This window comes from Myotis lucifugus, unplaced genomic scaffold (assembly GCF_000147115.1).
Source record: "Myotis lucifugus unplaced genomic scaffold, Myoluc2.0 scaffold_106, whole genome shotgun sequence".
Lineage (NCBI taxonomy): Eukaryota > Metazoa > Chordata > Mammalia > Chiroptera > Vespertilionidae > Myotis > Myotis lucifugus.
The window spans coordinates 1402272-1424153 of record NW_005871154.1 but is presented as its reverse complement, the minus strand read 5'-3'; the positions used below and the strand labels follow the sequence as shown (position 1 = coordinate 1424153).

Genomic DNA, 21882 nt, shown 5'->3' with positions numbered 1-21882 from the left:
AAAGGTAAAAAGAAAGAATTTCAAGATTAGTGGGACAACTGTGAGGATCACAAATGAAGCAAACATTTTTTAGAAGAGAGTAATGCAAAAGCTGGAGCAATAAAACTGTCAATGGGTAGTGTTACCTCCCTCCCACCACACCCAGTTCATCTCCCACTCCCTCCCAGGTTCCCACCAACTCCCTTTAGTTTAGCTCTGTTCTCCCCCCCCCACCCTCTTAAGGGAAGATACAAAGGTTCCCACCCCCAAAGCAATCAGATAATTTAGGGAACCAAGGAACTTTTTAGAGAATGTTCCTATTGACATTAAAATGTTGATATGCAATGCCTCCCTTCCATTTTACAGCTTTGCACATAAAATAATTAAGATACATTTCTTTATGGATGAAAAATCAAGAAATCATTCTAACTTCCTTTCAAGAAGCTTTCCACCATCAAGTTATTTTTCGAAAGCCACCTTGTTTTTGCTTTTTCCTTTTTGCTTGGGTTTGTTGGAAGGTGGCCGGAGTTGGCAAACCCACCTGGAAGTGTTTCCATGCCTTTGGCATTGGTCTAGGGAGCTAAAGATCTACTACTTATATTCTATCCTAAATTCTTTGAGAGAAAACAAATGAAAGATTCTTTCTAGGACAACTTTTGCCAGTATCTGGTGAGGAATGGTGTGCAATGGAAAACTTATCTTGGCAAAAGCTTTTAGGGAATTTCTGAGTGCCTAGCCTAAATTGTTGCCATCCACTACTTCATCCTCCCTTTTCTCTCAGGGAAACAATTATGTCCCTCTGTTGATTTGATTTCCTAATAAGGTATTTTCATTTCTCTTTATTCCCACTGCATTATCATACTCCAAATCACAAAGAGATTCACATTGTGATTTGCAAAATTTCTTTACTGTTGTTTTCTACTATCCTTTAAAAATATCTTTTTATTGATTTTGAGAGAGAGAGGAAGGGAAAAAGAGAGAGAGAGAAAGAAACATTGATAGGCCACCTCCTGCACGCCCCCCACTGGGGATCTGGTAACCTCTTGATGCATGGGACAGTGCTCAATCCACTGAGCAACACCAGCCAAGCTACTATCCTCCTTTTAAAATCCCCAATTTAGCCCAGCCAGAGTGGCTCAATGGTTGAACATCGACCTATGAACCAGGAGGTCACAGTTTGATTCCCGGTCAGGGCACATGCCCAGGTTGTGACCCTTCAGGCAGCCGATCAATGATTCTCATCATTGATGTTTCTATCTTTCTCTCCTCCCTTCCTCTTTGAAATCAATAAAAATATATTAAAAACAAAGAAAATAAATAAAATCCCCAATTTAGCCTTTATTTTTAAATTTTACCTTTTAGCATTTAATACTTACATAGCTCAAATACTATGAAATATTTTAAATAAAACTATTTTAAACATGCAGGGAAGTATAGAACAAACAAAAATTCAGTTTTAACAAATGTTAATATTTTGTCATTTGTTTCAAATTACACACACACACACACACACAGCTTACAGAAATAATTGAAATCACTTTTGTAACTCACATCTGAACCCATGCTCTATTTCCAGATGAAACCACTATTCTGAATCAGTATCCTCCCTGTTCATTTTTTAAACAATACTCACTCTTTACATTGTGACTATATAAATATATTTATACAGTAGTCCCCCTTGATTGTACTTCCTCTCTTATTCAGTTTTTGGATATTCCTGGAGATAATAATTGCCTCATTTAAAATGATGCTCTCCACTAGAATGTAAACATCAGGGGGGCAGAGAATTTTATGCTTTGGACATAGAAATATTTTCAACAGTTAGATCTATATTTGTTGGCCTTTTCCTAGCTTACCTGTATCACCTTCCTCCCCTATGCCCCACATATTCAGTTCTTTACTCTATGTCCAAAACATTCTTCTCTGACATGTTAGTTCGATCAACTGCCATTTTACTTTAATGCTTGCATGTATGCAATTAATTGAAGAGACAACTTTAAACCCTATTTAAGTAGCTTCCACTGATATAATGGTGCTCCGGCACCATTCTGTTCTTCTCTGCTGTTAACACTCAATATCTTATCATTTATTAATATTTAGGAGGATGATTTATTTGAGGGCACAGATCCTGTTCCCTATTCACTGTTAACATAAATATCTGATGATTGTTAAATAAGTAATAGCTACTTGATGTCCTCAATGAAAATAAGGTGAAGTAGTTGTGACATTTTCTATTTTGCTTTCATTGTCCTTTTATAATCTTCTTTCTTTCTTTTCTTTCTAGTTTTCATGCCAGATTCTCTTCCTTTCTCTTTCTAACTCAACTCTGAGTCCCTGCTTCCTTATAGTTTATGATGGATTTTAAGAATATGGCTAGCTTAAAATTTATATTAATGGCTTTATTGATGAAAACACATCCTTAAAATATAATGCAAAATTATATGCATATATGTTTACACACACATATATGTGTATGAAAAAGTAACCCACAATCCCACCACTCATAAACATCTTTTCTTATCAGTAGGTAACCTTCATTTCAGACATTTTTCTCTTCTTAAAAAAATATTTTATGGATTTTTACAGAGAGGAACGGAGAGAGATAGAGTTAGAAACATATAACAGCTGCCTCTTGCACGCTCCTTATTGGGGAACAAGCCCACAACCAAGGTAAATGCCCTTGATCAGAATCGAACCCAGGACCCTTCAGTCGCAGGCTGACCCTATATCAACTGAGCCAAACTGGTTAGGGTATTTCAGACATCTTCCTATGAACTTATATAAGTCTATAGATAAATATAAAGACAGTAATGTCAGTTGATTGCTACTCCTAGTTGTTTTTCTAAATAATTACTCCATTCTAAGTGGGTTCAGATCTCTTAACTGTGCTAACAATCTTATACAGTTTTGTTGGGATTAATTTAACTAACATTTGTAAGATACTTAAGCAGTTCTTGGCACACAGGAAGCATAATCTATGACTTAGTTACTATTACCACAATGAGGGCACTGACCCAAAGGTGACCTGAACTCTCATGTTGTAGGCTGAAATGAGGTAACTATAAGCCAAGTGGGTAGAAGAAAAGCTTACTGAAGCTAGCTAGCCCAGGCATCTCTGTGGCGGCTTTTAGGATAGCTGCAGCCATCAGAGCAGTCTCTGGCTAGCAGCTCCAAGTGACCTGTTAGGTTGCATCAGAGTCACTGAGATAGGATTGCAAACAGCCATAGGCTCTTTGGACAAGTGCTGTAGATCTCACTTAAATGTTAAAGTTCACATAATACCAATGGGGAGATCTCCCCATGTTTGCACTTATTCCCACTCCCCACATACATACACACACTCACAAATACACACGTAGCTAGAGGAATCATTTTCTTCTTCTGCTGAAAAACCTCTGCTGGCCCCACACTGTCTATAGGACAAAGGCTAGAATCATTGGATGGTCCTAATTCCTACTTTTGTCTTCATTTGTACCCTCCCCATCATTTTACTGAGGGTTGACACGCACTGACTAAGTGCTACCTCTGTGCCAGGGAGTAAGTACATTGTGGACAGAAAAGAAAACACATGTATGGATGTGGAAGAACCACAAAGCACTGTGTGTAGATGACAATTACAAGCAGCCCTTTACACTAGAATGAAAATGAAAGTTATAAAGTGGTGGTGATTGACACTGGAAAGGTCATAGGAGGAATGGGAGAGAGGGAATTTTGTGTGCCATGTTGAAATACCTGGAGTATATCTATAGAGATATGAAAATGCTGGTAAGTGCTGAGCAATGAAATAAAAGGGATAACTCTGTATTTTGGATACATTATCTAGTAGCAAGATGAATAGTAGACTTAGAGGCATGTGGTATAAATTTTGGAGTAGGGAAATAAACTAGGAAATTACTGTTAATAGCCAACTGTGAGAGGAGGAGAACATGCTCACGGGAAGCGGTGTACAGATGGAGGGAGCAGAGGGAGTAAGAAGATTTAGCAATTCAAACTGCCAGGTGTGATCGTGACTAGACAAGGTGCTCAGGAATAGGGAAGAGTCAATGATTTTTGGTTGGGGCAACTAGGAGAAGAATGGTCCATTAATAGCCTTGATGCTTACCCACTTTCTAAGATGTTCTGCACTTTTGTATTACGTGAGCTCCAAGATTATGCCTCAAGAGTAAATTTGCCAAAATTCTTCAGGGTTAGGTAGGCCCTCCTCTATTTTTTCATACTACTTTGTTCATTTTTTAAAAAAATATGTTTTATTGATTTTTTACAGAGAGGAAGGGAGAGGGATAGAGAGTTAGAAACATCGATGAGAGAGAAACATCGATCAGCTGCCTCCTGCACACTCCCTACTGGGGATGTGCCCGCAACCAAGGTACATGCCCTTGACTGGAATCGAACCCGGGACCCTTTGGTCCGCAGGCCGACGCTCTATCCACTGAGCCAAACCAGTCAGGGCCACTTTGTTCATTTTTACCTATTGCCTTTAATATACTATATTACCAGTGTAGATGCTTTTCTCCCACTAGATTATAAGTTTTTTGAAAACATAGACTGTATTTTACGTTTTATATTTCCAGTTCCTATTACATTTTCTGGAACAAACTGTAAGGCCTTAATTTGTTAAATTAATTAATTCACTCTTGTAAAGCTCAAAGATATCTCAAAGTGATCTTGCTTAAAATCAAACTATTTTTATGAAAGAATGCATTTATTTCTCCAGCCTTCAAGGCAGATTATTTGGTAGCCTTACTTAATATTTACTCCAGCCAATTCATCTGTATATCCTCTTGATTCTACTCCAAAGTCTATTTCAAATTTTCCAATCCACAGTTCAGGCAAGGACACTAAGAAATCTTGCATGCAGTGCCAACCTGCGGTAATCACCCAACTGGTCTCCCTGATCCCACTTTCTATCCCTCTCCAAATTATTCTCCCGCATGGAAATTAGAATACTATTTTAAAGGTATACATGCAATCATGTGTTTCTCCTTGTATTTAATAATAAATACTTATATCCTGGGCATATTCTACAAGGCTCTATCTGTCCTAGCCCCTGAGGCCTTTCTGATCTCTTCTGACACCATTTTCCCATTTGCTTCCCCATATGTAGACCTTCACATGCGCTTCTTCCTTAGCCAGAAAGGCTCTTCTCATGATTCTTTTTGCTAGCTATTTCTATTTAACATTTAAGTCTCAGTTAATTTTCACTCCTTCAGAGAGATCTTGTGTAGCCATACATTTAAATTATGTCTTTCCTAATATTGTCATTTAAAATATCTCGTTCTTTTACTTTATATTACTTAAACAATTTTCTATACATATGTGTGTGTTTATGTATGTCTCTGTGTGTGACAGAGAGAGCAAGAGCGGAGGAAATTAATGTTTCTCTTCTAATAAGATGATAATATATATAAGAACCACATCTGGTTTTCAATCTCAGTTTCTCTAACAAATACATATCTATCAATAAGTGAATCTAAAAATCAAGTGAATAAAAAAATCTGATGAATAGAGTAAACTGGTGAATAAATAGAACTGACAATTCTCGGGGTGGGGGAAGGGATGTGGGGGTGTGGGAAGAGACTAGACGAAAATCATACACCTATGGATGAGGACAGTGGGGGGTAAGGGTAGAGGGTGGGGTGGGAACTGGGTGGAGGGGAGCTATGGGGGGAAGAAAGAGGAACAACTGTAATAATCTGAACAATAAAGATTTATTAAAAAAATAATCACATCTGGTTTTCAATCTCAGTTTCTCTACCATGTATTTTATAATGCAAATAAGAAGGAGAAATATTTTTTCTGCTGAATGAATATGGAAGTAGACCATGTCCACTGTCAGCAGAATAGTTTTACAAAATGTAGGACAAGAAATATTATACTCACTTTCAAGGTGCTTAACCATGCAGATAGTTGAATCGGCAAGATAGTTGTTCAATTTAATAAGAATACATGTTGAAATTAGAAATTTGAAAAAAGTAAAGAAATAGTAGAAAAGTAAAGACCACAATACTGCTTCTCACTTCCCTCCCACAAAAACCAATCATGTTCATTTTTCTTTCTGACATGTTACTGTGTGTGTATGCAAGTGGGCTATAGTTCATCTATTCAAATAAATTTATTGAAGGCTATGTGTTCAGCACTGAGTTGGTTTTGGGATATATAAGAGTATCAGGCCCTGACTGGTTTGGCTCAGTGGATAGAGCGTTGGCCTGTGGACTGAACGGTCCCAGGTTCGATTCCAGTCAAGGGCATGTGCCTTAGTTGTGGGCACATCCCCAGTAGGAGATGTGCAGGAGGCAGCTGAATTGATATTTCTCTCTCATTGATGTTTCCAACTCTCTATCACACTCCCTTTCTCTCTGTAAAAAATTAATAAAATATATTTTTAAAAAAGAGTATCAGAAAGCTCATTGTCCTATAGTAAAAATAGGATTCAAGCCGAAACCGGTTTGGCTCAGTGGATAGAGCGCTGGCCTGCAGACTGAAAGGTCCCAGGTTCGATTCCGGTCAAGGGCATGTACCTGGGTTGTGGGCACATCCCCAGTGGGAGGTGTGCAAGAGGCAGCTGATCGATGTTTCTCTCTCATTGATGTTTCTAACTCTCTATCTCTCTCCCTTCCTCTCTGTAAAAAATCAATAAAATATATTTTAAAAAATAGGATTCAAATGCTAATACACAGCACTTAGATATTGCATTAAATCAGATTTTTTTTATTTTTTAAGAAAAGGAACATTTTCTGTTTAAATACCAATCACTGAAAACAAAGCTTTAATGTGAGTTAGTCTCAAAAGGCCCAGGATCTCAGGACTTTGAGAACCAGGCTTTTGGAATAAACTAATATAACTACCAGGAATAGTTTCTTGTCCTGTGAGGGATGGAGATTAACACTGAGGATGCTATAATCTTCTAGCCTAAAGCTCTGCTAAATCCATTTTAATTTCAAAACCATATGATGACCTGACATAGTACGTGGTGGGCCCTCTTATTGAGATTTTAAAAAAATATCCAAGTAGATAATAATTTATTTTGTCTGTACCACAATCTATATAGTTTTTAATAAGGGTTGTGGATGAAAATTATAAAATTAAGCTAGATCTATGACCACTTCAACAGTCCCATCTTGTAGTTTGGATTTTAAAAATATTTTCCCAGCATAAATGAAGCATCGAGATGTTTTTTTCTCTATTTTCTTTGAAAAATTAGTCTCATAGGACCACTCCTCATACTCCTATTTGCACAAATCTGTTAATTAACTGGAATCATATTTTTATCTTTTTGCCTCCCTCATTAAGTTAAGATAGAGGTTGTATCTTTATTTCAGTGAGGCAAACAGGCATATAACATACATTGAATAAATTATAAAGAAAGATGAAAGCTATCATATGCTGTTTTTATATTGTAAAAATTAGAAATATAATTTTTAGAACACAATGACACATTCCTTAACATCTTTTGCAGAAAATAAACCCAAACCAAAATAACACAAAACAAACACCCCCTACCACACCCCCTGAAAAACTAAACAAAAAACAATCAGACATCAGTCATGCCCTGTGCTGACAGTATTTAAAAACTCATTAGTTGGAAGTCCTTGGTTTAGATTAAGGAAAAGCACTAAGAGAAACAAAGAGTTTTAGATCAATATCTCCCCAATTCTGTGTAACCTTTTTACTCTTGGATATGTCATGACATATCCTAGTTTCTTCCTGGCCAATAGCTCTTTCCTCCACAAATGACAGTAACCTGGGGTCCTGCATAGAAATTTCTGAGAATATCCTCAGGATGGCATGAAAACCTGGGGATTCTGATCTAGTTTGGTGGGAAGGGTGGGAATATAAGCCAATCTCTCTGTAAGATCTATAGATTTTCACAATTAGCCAGGTGTTGGGAGGTTTCTGTTCTGAAGGAAATTCATACACCAAGGCCATCAAGATGAAAAATGCTTGTTGATGTGACTCCCTCCTCCCATGTTTGTGTCTTCTTCAGGGTTTTTTTGTTTTTGTTTTTGTTTTTTTAAGAGAGAGCTGCACCTATGCTGACATTGTGATACATGTACTAGTACCTGTAAGGTCATCAGTGGGCCAGGACCCCAGTTGGCATGCCTTGCAGGTGTACTCGTCAGAGACATACTCGTTCTCTTTACATGGTGTACAGGTCCAACAGCAGCTGACTTCTCCCTTCCGGATCACCTAAGGCAAATATTTAAAATTCTGATTATTTCTTTGCATAGATAAAAATCCAGCAAAATCTTTTATTCAAATGTATTGCTTTGTACAGCAGAAAGGGCTTTACATAAACTATTTCAAATGTTACCAGATGGGCAGTGTAAGTATTAATGTTCTCATTAAATAATTAAAGAAACAGGTTAAGTAACCAGTTCAGTATCATAACATTGCTGGTGATAGGGTCAAGAATTAAATTAAATGTAAGTCTTTGGATAATTAGCTTTAGATACCTGTATTTCATTAAGTGCCTGTGTTTTGTTCACATATAAATACACATACATCTACATATATGTGTATGTAACTGAATTTTCTTGAGACTGTGCCTCTCTTTCCCTCAAATTAAGATTTTTTCCTCTCTATAGTTACCTTGGGTTCCTTCCAAAAGCTAAACATTTTAGCAAAAAACATTGTACATCTGCTAAAGTTAAAAAAAATCTATCCATATTGTTAAAAAAATATTTAGGAATTTGTATTGAATGAAGAGGGAGAATTTGAACTTTTTGGGAGCTCATCACTTGGTATCTGTTTCTACTAAAAATCTGGTTCAATAATTCAGCCATTCCTTCTTATTCTAGTAGCTTTCATTTGCTTGGGATGAAGGTGGATAGGGATAAGGTCATTGAGACTATTATATACCTCTTCATCTATTTGATTTTTTTAAGGCAATAGAAAAGAACTGAAGCAATTTGACAGTTGAAAGAGTCTCAGATGTTATTTTTTAGAAATGGACGCCTTTTCCCACCCCACTCCTGGTTCATGAATAGCCTCTGTGGAATAGAGATAGATTCATTAAACATTCCTATAAATAATTAAAACTGTGATTAATAACCAGCAATAACCAGACACAGCCATGACTACACTCTATTTCTTGTCTTAGTTGCTGACTCTATTAAGGATCTTTGCTAATAATAATGTCTAGATATTTATAGCCAAATACAGTTGTAAGGTGGCACCTCTTTCTTATTTTGTAGCACCCTTGTGCTGGCTCTCCACACTGCAATGATACAAGTAGGGCAAGCATGTCAAACTCAAAGGCTAACATGGGCCAAATAAGCAAGGCATGCAGCCCGCGGGCCATGAGTTTGACATGCTTGAAGTAGGGAATGGTGACAAAAAAGGTTAAAATGTCCTTTCTTTATAATAACCAGAGAAGTGAGACAAAATTGCTAACTAGACCTGTTTAATCGAGCTAAAGTATTCTCTCTAATGATATTGACTATTTTCTGGCTATTTAGTGAATTCCATATGCTGTTATCTCTGTATCACAAAGCTGATTTTATTTTACTCATTTTCCCCCCCCCCCCCCCAGGGAGGAAATGGAGGCATAGTGAGCTCATACAGCATATATGGGTAAATGAAGAATCAAACAGTGGCTGTTGGACTTCAAGACGCGTGTTCTTAAACACTGAGGCTTTTTGGTCTATATAAAGATTGAGTTCATGATATTTTGGAAGATGTACTGGCCTGGGAATCAAGAGGTACCATGGCTCTAGTCTTACTTATACCCACTAAGTAGATATGCATCCTGCAGCTGATCCTATTTCTTCAAACGAATACCATTGCTTTTAAAATACACCTACCTTTGTAGGGTTTCCTGAGGATTTCTTTTTAATGTTGTAAAATACAGTAGCTAAAACTAAATGCCCACTGAACTTTTTCAGAGATCAATTAATGGACAGCCTGGTCAAATTCAAAACCCTTTGATGTACAGTTTTATAAATGGAACTATTCTACCATCCGGCAAAGTTTAATAAAAAACCTGCCTAGATGGATAGTATGTAATTTGTGCACTTGTCTCTCTTTACTAAAATACACTCAGGAATCTTGTTCCAATAACAGAATTTAAGGATTAAAAAATACCACAGTGATTTGTAAACTGTAGAATGCTAAAAATGTTAACTGTTTTACTAGTAGTGTGCATATAAATATTCATCCAGAGAAATTAATTTCATTTTTGGGGTAATTTCAACCACACTGGTAAAAATGGTAAAACTATCATTGGACAAGTACTAGTAATGCAATCAGACACATTTCAAATACTGAAGAATTCTCTTTCTTAGCAGGGCCTGGCAAACAAAAGCAGTTGCATTTTTCCTTCTAGAAATATGCTGACTTCCTGTGGTTCAATTCATACTGGTTTGTGAATTTCATTTTTTTTACCAGAATAAGTTTATGCCCTTCTCCAAGATTAATTCAAATATTACAATATTATTTTGAATCCGTGGTGACAAGTAATATGTCTCCTTCTGATCATTCAAAACTGATTTGTTTTACTTTATTTCACTTGTTACATATGTTCTGTTCACATTCATTTTGAATACAAGAGATGGTGACAATTCTCTTTCATAGTAATTCCCATTCTTTTTGAACATCCTGGAAGTAGTGCTGCTTTCTTTATGAATAACAATATGTAACATATTTGAATCTTTGCTAAACTAATGTCCTTTCATGGACTCAACTAAGTTAGTAAATCTGAACAATGCCATAAGATGTTGATATCATTAATGAAGTTGCTAAGTGACAACCTTAAAACATATTAAGAAAATGTTGTCAATTTTATATTCAATAGAGTGAAAATTAGATCTGGTTAGGAAAATAGAATTTGGGATTAAAAAGACTACATAAAAATTATTACAAGTTAACTAGTATTTAAAATATTATAATAGGGAATCAAATTCTTCCACTGTGTAAGTTGATCTTAGTAGAATGGGGTAGAAAAGTATATGCAGTTAATCCTTGAACAATGCAAGGGCTGGGGATGCCAAACACCATCTCCCCTCACTCTGCACAGTCCGAAAACCACATATAATTTTTGACTCCACAGAAACTTAAGTTGTCTCTTGGTATCTGTAGGGCAATGTTTCCAGGACTCCCAGAAGATACCAAAATCTGTGGATGCTCTCCAGTCCTCTATATAAAAGGGTATAGATCAATGCATATTATATAGGAATCTCTCAAATCAGCCATTCAGTATTTTAAAGTTAAATGTTCAAACTGTATTGCTATGAAGGGTTAAAACAATGTCCAAGAGGTAATTTACACAGAATAATATTTCTACAGGAAGAACTGGAAATTGTGAATAATCGATATTCTGAATGAGTCCATAAAGAATTTCACGTGAAGTGTTTAACTGAAAGATGATTGGCCAAGATGCAGACTATCATTTTATGTTAAAGGTTAGCAAACTTTCTGCAAAGGACCAGAGAGTAAATGGTTTAGGCTTTGTAGGCCATGCAGTCGCTACTGAAATCCAACTATGCAACTCTATTTACAATAGCAAATGTGAAAGCAGTCATAAACAATACATAAAGAAATAAACATTGCTGTATTTCAATAAAACTTTATTTACAAAACAGGCAGGAAGTCAGATTTGGCCTGTGAGACATAGCTGACCAACCCTCATATACAAAACACGAGGAAATTTTCAGATACTGCATAAGTCATTGAGCTATTTAGCAGATATTAATAAATTTATATTTATCTTCGCTTATCTTATCATTCTTTCTTCTGATCTTATGCTTACTAAATCTTCATGATGACCCTTTGAAGACTTTATAATTGATACTGAAATATTCAATGAACAAATACCTCAAATGTCTTTTAAACAGAGTGAAGATGTGGTTGATTGAAAAGAGCAAGCCAGCTGCTTTAGGTATGTATAATGCCTGGAGCATCCTATAGTACTTAAATAACTATTTGATTAATACTGTATTTTGATAATTGATCTTTCTTCCCCTAGGACATTGTATTCCAACAAATAAGCCCCATTTAATTTTTATTATACCTTTATCCCCTTCTTTCACTGGATTATTTCCTGTGTAGCCAGACCTCATCCTGTATAATAAAAGGCTAATATGCAAATCAACTGAATGGCAGAATGACCGGTCGCTATGACTCACACTGACCACCAGGGGGCAGATGCTCAAGGCAGGAATTGCCCCTTGGTGGTCAGTGTGCTCCCACAGGGGGAGCACCACTCAGCCAGAAGCCCTGAGCTGGGCAGGCGCAGCGGCGGTGGCAGGAGCCTCTCTTGCCTCCACGGCAGCTCTAAGGATGTATGTCTGACAGCTTAGGCCCGCTCCCCATGGGCCCAAGTCATCAGTCATACATCCCCTGAGGGCTTCCGGACTGTGAGAAGGCACAGACCGGGCTAAGGGACTCCCCCCCCGCGAGTGCACGAATTTCGTGCACTGGGCCTCTAGTCCTATCTAATAATAGACAAACATGGTAATTAACCATACCTTCGCTATGCCTTCCAATGGCTAATCAGCAAGATATGCAAATTAACCCAACCAAGATGGCGGCCGGCAGTCACGCAGCTGAAGCGAGCAGGAGGCTTGCTTGCTCAGGTGATGGAGGAAGCCAAGGTTCCCCGCCTGCTCTGAGCTCCAAAAGCAACAAAGTTTCGATTATAGAAGCTAAACAAACCCCAGATACCTGCTTTCAGCCGGCCGTGGCCTCAGAGCTGCAGCGAGCAGGAGTGGCTCTCAGCTCCAGAGACGGCAACAAAGTATCAATTATAGAAGGTAAATAAATCCCAGAATAAAAAGAAAAAAAGAAAAAAAGGAGAGGCTGGGAGCGTCAGTCACCAGCCAGCCTGAAAATGGCCCTCAGCCCCTCACCCAGGCTGGCCAGGCTCCCCAGTGGGGACCCCCACCCTAAAGGGGGTGTGGCCAGCCTGAAAATAGCCATCAGCCCCTCACCCAGGCTGGCCAGGTACCCCAGCGGGCCCCCACCCGTGCACCAGGCCTCTATCTTATATAGTAAAAAGGTAATATGCAAACTGACCCTAACAGCAGAAAGACTGGGAATGACTGGTCACTATGACACACACTGACCACCAGGGGGAAGACGCTCAATGCAGGAGCTGCCCTCTGGTGGTCAGTGCGCTCCCATATGGGGGAGCTCTGCTCAGCCACAAGCCAGGCTGATGGCTGCCAGTACAGCGGTGGTGGTGGGAGCCTCTCCTGCCTCCTCAGCAGCGCTAAGGATGTCCAACTGCAGCTTAGGTCTGCTCCCTGCTGGCAAGTGGACATCCCCCGAGGGCTGCCAGGCTGCCAGAGGGATGTCTGATTGCCAGCTTAGGCCCAATCCCCCAGGGAGCAGGCCTAAGCTAGCAGGTGATCATCCCCCGAGGGGTCCCAGACTGCGAGAGGGCACAGGCTGGGCTGAGGGACCCTCCCCTCGAGTGCACAAATTTTTGTGCACTGGGCCTCTAGTTTAGTATAAAAGTAGCTTTATATTGTCCTCAAACTGCCAGACTATTCCCTTACCTGCTTTTCACCATACATTTTGTGTTGCTCAGTTATTCTCTTCTATTCAATTTAGTAGTCTCCTGTTTCCAGAAGGATCCAAGTGAAGGGCTAATCCCAATTCTCATGTCTTCCCTTCAGTCCTTCTCTTCCTTGACATCTTGCTTAGATTGACCACTGTCTTACATGCCACCATGCTCTCTGGTTCTCTATTTGTTCCTCACCCTGTCCCTCAAGCACCCCAACTGGGGATTGAACCCACAACCTGGGCATGTGCCAGTAATCAAGGCCTTGATCTTTTGGCATTTGGGTCGACACTCTAACTCAGTGGTTCTCAACCTTCCTAATGCCACGACCCTTTAATACAGTTCCTCATGTTGTGGTGACCCCCAACCATAAAATTATTTTTGTTGCTACTTCATAACTGTAATTTTGCTACTGTTATGAATTGTAATGTAAATATCTGATATGCAGTATGTATTTTCATTATTACAAATTGAACATAATTAAAGCATAGTGATTAATCACAAAAACAATATGTAATTATATATGTGTTTTCCGATGGTCTTAGGCGACCCCTGTGAAAGGGTCATTCAACCCCCAAAGGGGTCGCGATGCACAGGTTGAGAATCACTGCTCTAATTGAACCATACCAACCAGGAATACCTTTTCTTCCTGCAGCTTCTTCAAGTTCTATATTTTTGGCACACATTTATCTTCTCTCTGTACTTTCAGGTGCAGCGATCTTATCACCTCAATCAGTTTCAACTTTAGCTATGTTCAATTCCTAAGTCTGTATCCTCAGCCTTATTTTTCATTGTTATAGATCAATATTTTCTACCACTGATTAGATATCTCAAAACCAACAAGCCCCAAATTAACCCATTGCCTTTTCTCTAAAACTATTTTCAGTTTTTGTTCCTGACAATGGTACTTTCTAGTTACTAAGAGTCAAAATCACAATTGGCTCAAACTTCTTTCTCTTCTCCAATCATACATCCAATTGGTAGCCAGGGTTTGTTGAGTCTACCTGTAATGTTCATCTCAAGCATCTCCCTTGCTCCCTTTCTATTCTCACTGTTTCTTCCACAATTCAGGACCCTCATCACCACAGTGTACTTCTATCTTGTCTCTTCGTTCATTATTTATGTTTCAGAACTCTACTCTTGAATCTTCACCTTCTAGTTCATGGGGCAATGTCTGACATTTTATTCAGAAGAAATTTCTCCCTTTATTTTGTATGAACTTATATAGCTCCCCTTTTTTCTTTCTTAATAAAGTCATCCCATTTTACATGATATTAGTTTTCTGTGCCCATGATGTTTTTCCTCATCTAAATTATAACTCTTCTGATAGTAAAGGCATCTAACTTACTTTTTTTAACCATTGATATAAACCATTACATTAGTAGGAGTTTGGTAAATATTCGTTAAGATAATTACCAATTAATGTAATCTCCAACTGTGAACTATTTCTTCCCAGGAAGTATGTCTTTAAAGGCTTACATGAATAGAAAGGGTGTGGGCAAGCATGGCTCATCAGTTGGTTCAGTGAGTTCAAGCACTAAGCCTATTGTGGGTCATACTAGATATCATGAGGAATCAATGAGAAAAAAGTAAACAACACAGTTTCTGACATTAAAAGCTTATAATATAAAAAAACAGGTATCTAAAATTTTAAACAACAGCCAAAGATAATGAACACTTCTGGTTCTGAATTTACCACAACCATTAAAGAAACATGGACTCCATTTTACCTTTATCTGGCCTTTCTCACATGGTTCACTGCACACGGATCTGATGATGGTGTTTTTCTTGGACCATACCTCATCATCATCCATTTTTAATTCTCCATTGTCCCAGCTTCCAACATTGATATAATCAAAATAATCTTTTCCCATTTCCTTGAAGTTCATTATTTCATACCTTAGAAATGAGAATGTAACAATTATTCATCTAACAATATAAAATCTCAGCCATGAAAAATCGAAAGATTTCATTCCCAAACAATGTAAAAAATTAGTGATACTGGAATTTTCCATGACAGTACACTAAGACTAACAACAACAAAAAACCTGTCGTTTTCACTTTGTCTTCAGAGAGACTATTTTTTTTTTAATTCAAGCATACACCTGAAATAGAAAGTAATCCCATCTGAGAAGGTGACCTGACCTTAGCAGGATGAAAGACAAGTTTTGAAATAACTTCAAGAAGTTTAAACAAGTACTGCTCTTAGGCTCCTAAAAAAGATAGAAAGGTTTTCATCTCCACTCAAGTAAAAGAAAATTTCCCTTTTCTAACCAAGTGAGAAATTTGGTAAATCTTTAATCTTCAGCTATAGGGAATGTGGGGGTAATTTGGAGAGGGCCTGGTTTTCCTTTCTTACTTTATCCTTTATCAATGGCAAAAGTCATTCTATAAGGATACCTGCAGTGATATTTAAAATAAGCCTAAAAATAGCTTCTAAAGAACCTCATGTAATGTAAAAATCCCCAGATATACTAGCACCCTGTGAATGATTAGCTGTTATTCTTATTTTGAGCATAGGGATAGCGATGTAAAGAGGGAAAATTGATGTTTAGGTGATTTTTCTTATATTAAGAACATTACCAGAGAATCATTTCTGAAATAATTTTTCAATCTGGGTACCTTGGATGAGTAGTAGAATCACTGTGTCAGTTCCTATAGACATACCTGTAGGTATGTCTTAGGTGCACAGTGCTTTCACATAGTACCGTCTGATACTCCCTCCCAGGACTTACAGGATTGGCAGATGGGCTCTTATGAATGCCTCCTGCAACCGTCCATGCTCAGCATACTTAGTTATCTGGAAATTGACATGGATGGAAAACTTTCTAGCTTTGGGGTTCAATTTGCAGATTGTCATAGTCAGACCAATACTCGGCACATAGATGCTAAGAACAAATCTGACATCAATCTGTTTGGACATTCATTGTAAAATGATACCAATCTGGTTTAATTTCCGATCACATGTTTTACTGTAGTATCTTTTTCAGAACGTTAACTCATTCTTAAGTTTTGTTGGCTATTCAGTGGCCAAAGGATAGTTCTACAGTGTTTTATTCGCAGTTGGTAACAATTTTGAGTAGCTGTCCAAATTCCATTTCTAAAACAAAAAAACACACCAATCTATAGGATACAAAACTGAGTCCTACATCTTTCCACTCTGCCAGTTACCCCATGGCTACTAAGCTGAGATATTAGAACATAGAACACAGGTAAAAAGGACTTATATATATGATGTCATTGGCTACTTCAAATATATTGGGCTTTTAGCTCTTCTAAAGGTGACTCTGTGAGCCAGTAACTTTTGAACATTCCAGGCTGGAAAGAGGAAAGAAATGTAGGTGTCAGGAGGCTTCTCTCTTTGCTGCTATTGATTTGAACAGATCTGAGGGTTTCATTATTCACCCCCAAATAAGCCATCAATCCAATTCTACCAATTCTTAACTCTGAAAAGATCTAGCCCAAACTGTTAATTCCACAGCTAATGGAACTGAAACTCAGTAAGGTAGTGAGTCTGACCTGATTGCAGAACATGCCAGCAGCTGAGCCAAGACCTAACCTCAGCCTTTCGGCTCCATTATCGAAATCTATTCGGAAGAGCTAAGAAATCAATTTCCCATTGTTTAGATATTGCAGAAATCTGAACTACTCTACATTTTAAGGCTATTATTGCTATAAGCATGCCTTTTTTTTCTATAGGAGAATTAGTGAAAAGTGAAAGGATTTAGTTTTCAAAAAATAAACATGAAAAAAATTTTACCACTTCTTTAACTGGCCATAATTTCAGGATAAATATCCCGAAGATTTTAAAATATTAATTGTCTACATGGCTAAAAAATCTAAAATACATTTTAACCAAAAGGAAAAAATGTGTTCTATTAAAGCATAAACAGAAACTAAAGGAAAGCAGGGCTCAGTTACAGAAATAACTGAGTGATTATAACTTTCTGAAAATTAAAGCAGGCTTCCTCAGAAATAGTGAGGTTCTCCTTACCCAATGGGCTGAAGCAAGATTGTTGTCAGAGGAACTGAAACATCATTTGCTGGAGGGCATTGTAGAGAGCATGGGATTTATATGGCTACTAGGGTCCTCTCAGTCTATAATTCTGATGCCAAGGTGATTTTTTTAAAAAAAGTTTGTTTTAAATCCTTACTGGGGAATATTTTTCCATTGATTTTTTAGAGAGAGAATGTAAGAGAGGGAGAAAGGGGAGAGAGAGATAGAAAAAAAATGATGGGAGAGAGACACATTGATTGGTTGCCTCCCTCACTCTCCCCGACCTGGTCAGGGATAGAACATGTAACTGAGGTATGTGCCCTTGACCAAGAATTGAATCCACAACTCTTCCGTCTGTGGGCTGACACTCTAACCATTACCCCAAACCAGCCAGGTCTAAAAAAAGTTTAATTCTTAAAAATGTGGTAAATATTCTGTTAGTCAATGTAATGGGCTCTCCAAACACTGGTCCCTACAACAAAGTAATTATAATGACCTATGCCTTTGGGGTGGTATAATCACAGAGTAAAGGAGACCGCAGAGTTCGTTTGACCAAAAGTTATGCCTACGGTCTGTATAGTCTCATTTTCTTGTTACTAATTGAGTATGTAACCTTGACCGTTCCTCTTCCTTTCTCTGAAACTCAATTTTCTCCCATGGAAGTTAGCATGTTGAAACAGATCATCTGTATGACCCTTCTATGAACAGGGCCACATAATAAGAATCAGTGTGCAAACCAGCTCAGTATCTGCACATTTCTAGGGTCCTACCCTTGTTTACTACTTGTCACTCTGATTTTGTCCATCTGTTCCTCATTTCCTGACTTCTTTTGGGATAATTTGGGTTTTAGAATTCCTCTATTGGCTTTTTAGCTATTCCTCTTGTATTAAAATTTAAGTGGGTGTTTATGGGATTACAATATGTATTCTTAATTTATCTTATTTTTTACTTAAAGTTAATGTGCCACTTAATGTAAAATATAAGAACCTTGCCCATGTATATCCCCTTCCTTCATGTTGTCAAATATTTTACATTCACATATTTTACATTCACTTATCTCACAATATAATGTTAAAATTTTTGCTTTAAGTAGTCATTGGTCTGACATTGACTCTCCATGTTTCCTCTGTCCAATTATGGTCAGTTCCAGACCATGACAATGCCTCTGAAATCTTAGTTTTCAATGAACTCTATACCAGAGGTTGAAAAACTTTTGTTGTAAAGGGGCAGACAGTAAATACTTCAGGCTATGCGAAACTGCCTCTGGTTTGTGGAACTTCTCTACATTGCTAGTGTCATGTGAAAGCAGCCACAAAACAGTATCTAAACAAATGAGTGCAAATGTGTTCCAATAAAATCTTATTTATAAAGAGAGCAGACTCTCATTGACCTGCAGACAATAGTTTGCTGACCTGTAATCTATACCGTTGATGGTAAATAGTAAAGGTCCACATTTCTTAGCTGTAATTCCGAATTCCTTAGAGCTCTGAAAACCACACTTTTTTTTGTTTGTTTTTTTTTTTGTTTTACTTTTACCTTTACTTGGCAGTATAACAGAAGCCTATCTGAACTTACCTAGTGACAGAACCTGGCCCACACTGTCATGAGGCTATTGATAGTCAGTCTATTTATCACACTTCATGTGAATATTCATGTTTTGCTGCAGAAATATTAATGTGTTGATAAAGAAGTGCTGCTCCACAGCATGCCAGGGGCATTAGAGGACTATAACCTCTTGTACATTCAAACATTTTGAATTCTGTAACACACCTGGCACCAAGGTTTTCCTTAAAGAATTGTGAACCGATAGGACGCTAATTAGATGTGAGGTTGAAAAGCAATGATTCTAGTTTACTCTCCAATGACCCACAAGGGTGTGTGCCTAAGTGAGCTGCCACCTCTCCCAGCTTCCTCTGTTTAGGCTCTGGCTGTGGGACTCTGGCATTTTAAGGGAACACTTGACCACCCCAGGCTCCTCTGGTTTGGAATGCCTTTGATCTAGCAAAGCTGTAACTTTTAATCCGCAGAACTAACAACATAATGCCTTCAAATACATTTATCAGAAAACAATGGCTTTTTAAAATTGTGATTAATTGGCAGGGTGTTGTATATGGTTAGGAGTTGAAGCCCAGCAGGCTGAGTAAGAATATTGACTACCATTTATTAGACTGTCTTTGGGTGAGTTACTTAACCTTTGTGAGCCTCAGTTTGTAAACCTTAATCTGGAAAAGAGAATAATAATATTACTTATCCCATAGGATTCAAATGTAGAGGATTTAGCTTAGTGTTTGACCCAGAACACACACTCAATAAATGTTAGTTTTATTTATTTTGTAAATATAACTGGATTTGTTGGAAAAACAAAAAGTTTCAAACCACTTTTTCCTAAGTCTGGCTCATGCCCTCAGAAGCCAATTCTGATCATTTATTAATGAGTTAATATAATACCCAACCTTAGTAATGCATGGGAAATCTCTAAACAACTGTGAATTCCCAGAAATTGTTTGTAAAACGTTAGGTATATTACTATTAAGAGAATATTTAGAAATTTTATCTGAGTCTTAAAGAGATTCATGCTCCAAAGAAAGGTTAAGAACCAGCATCGGAAATGTATCTCATTACAGCATATTTGAAGGATTATAAATGAGACAGTGACTCGTTACGATTTTCCAATGGAATAGAACTGAACCATTTATTCACTCTCTGGTTTGTGGAACTGGCTTGCATATATGAAATGAAAACTGAATGGTGAAGCTGTAATCACAACATCTGTGAACAATCCCAAGCTGATGTCAGTACGGTGAGGATGCATACAGGACTGCTAAATCCATGTGTAGATACCAGAGCACAGGCCTTGACCTAAGCCCAAAGACTGAGCTCATTGGTCTACCTGCCCCAAGAAGCATTACAGCAGATGCCAATTTTGACCCTGGGTAAATGCTTGTCTCTCTCCCTCCCACTCTGCACCCTTCACTTCCTGTAATGGATAAACTGAATAGCCAAAAATTAGAAAACCACATGTGAAAAGTCAGCTAATCTTAGCTAACAGCCTGTCTGGAGCAATAGTCTTCACATCTCTAGAATAGAGAAAATATCCAGCTTTCCTCTTGGCTGCATGACTTGACCCCAGCTGTAACTGAGAAGTCCAGTTTAGTATGAAATGGTAAGGGCTGCATCAGAGACAAGCTCCAGCTTACCTCGGGAATATGGGCCAAGCTAACCCAAGGTGTAGGCACCTAGGTGATGAGTCCTGGAGAGACTCTTGAAACCTTTTGGCACAGTCAACTGCAAACACTGTGTAAGGTCACCCCCTGCAAGCGCAGCTGTCAAACATAATCTGCTATGGGAAGAGTACCTGGAATTTAACAGGGGGGAGACCAAAGGACCCCAATTGTTCTGCAGCAAGGCGGAGTGAAGACCCAGCCTTGCTACAACCCAGAATATCATTTCAATGACACCGTCTCTCATGGATTAAAAGTTCCATGTGAAGAGTCACTTAAGAATTTGGAGTATGAAATAGATGTGAATTTTGATAAGTTCTAGGCACTTCAGGACTTTCTCTGGAGGCTGACCTGTAATTATGTGTAAGTTCATATTTTCAGGCTCCTCTCTATAAGTAATGGAAGGTGAAATTTCAGAGAAAAAGGCAATTTAGTCCTTGAGAAGGGAGAAAGTGCTCCAGTTGGAGGATAAGAAAATAAAATATGACTTGTAACTCTCTGTAGGTACAGCAAACAACATAACAGTGCCTCATGCCTATTTCTGGAATACCAGAGATTGAATTGTTCCTGTTTCAGAATAGTTTCATGACCCAAGAAGAGATCAGAATACAGGGAATAACATGGCAAACAGAACTTGTTTTTGATGATCTATGATAACGCGAGGCCCCTGCTTCTATGTTTACATCTCTGAAATATGGGGATGATTCCAAGACCATGTTTTGCACATCAGCATCAATATGTTTCCCTGGCCACAGGAAATAGGGCTTTCCCTCTCTGTCTCTTCTCACTTTGTGATGTCGGAGCTAGTCAAACATGACCAGGATGCCTGGAGATAAACAGGCACCTCAGGATCAAGAGATGGCTGTTGTTCAGGATCTATTGTCTAGAGGGGAATTGTAACAATACCTTCCTGGAGAGTCTCCATTCTCATCGAATAAGATCATATCTCCGGAAACTCCAGTAAAATTGGTTTTCATCAGTGAGTCCAAAAGTTTCTGTCCATCGATGGGCTTCATTGCATCGCACAGGCCCGCGTAGCCTGGGCAGAGGGACATCTGCATATTGTGAAGGCCATAGGCCATGGAGTAGATCGCATTGATCACAAATCCCATTTTGGAATCTTGAACGTGATGTGTTCTCAGAGTCAGAGAACCTGTTGGGAAACAAATTAAGAATTAACTTTG

The 21882-nt window shown here is 38.2% G+C and overlaps 1 protein-coding gene across 1 annotated transcript in view; it reads right to left on the bottom strand.

The window, feature by feature from the left end:
- The window catches only part of GRM5 (glutamate metabotropic receptor 5), a gene marked incomplete at its 5' end in the record, with an annotated part of 280548 nt that overhangs the window by 67164 nt on the left and 191502 nt on the right, over nucleotides 1-21882 (bottom strand). The window contains 3 exon segments of the mRNA XM_023757379.1: nucleotides 8040-8166; nucleotides 15211-15379; nucleotides 21605-21851. Coding sequence (XP_023613147.1) covers nucleotides 8040-8166; nucleotides 15211-15379; nucleotides 21605-21851 — 543 coding nt within the window.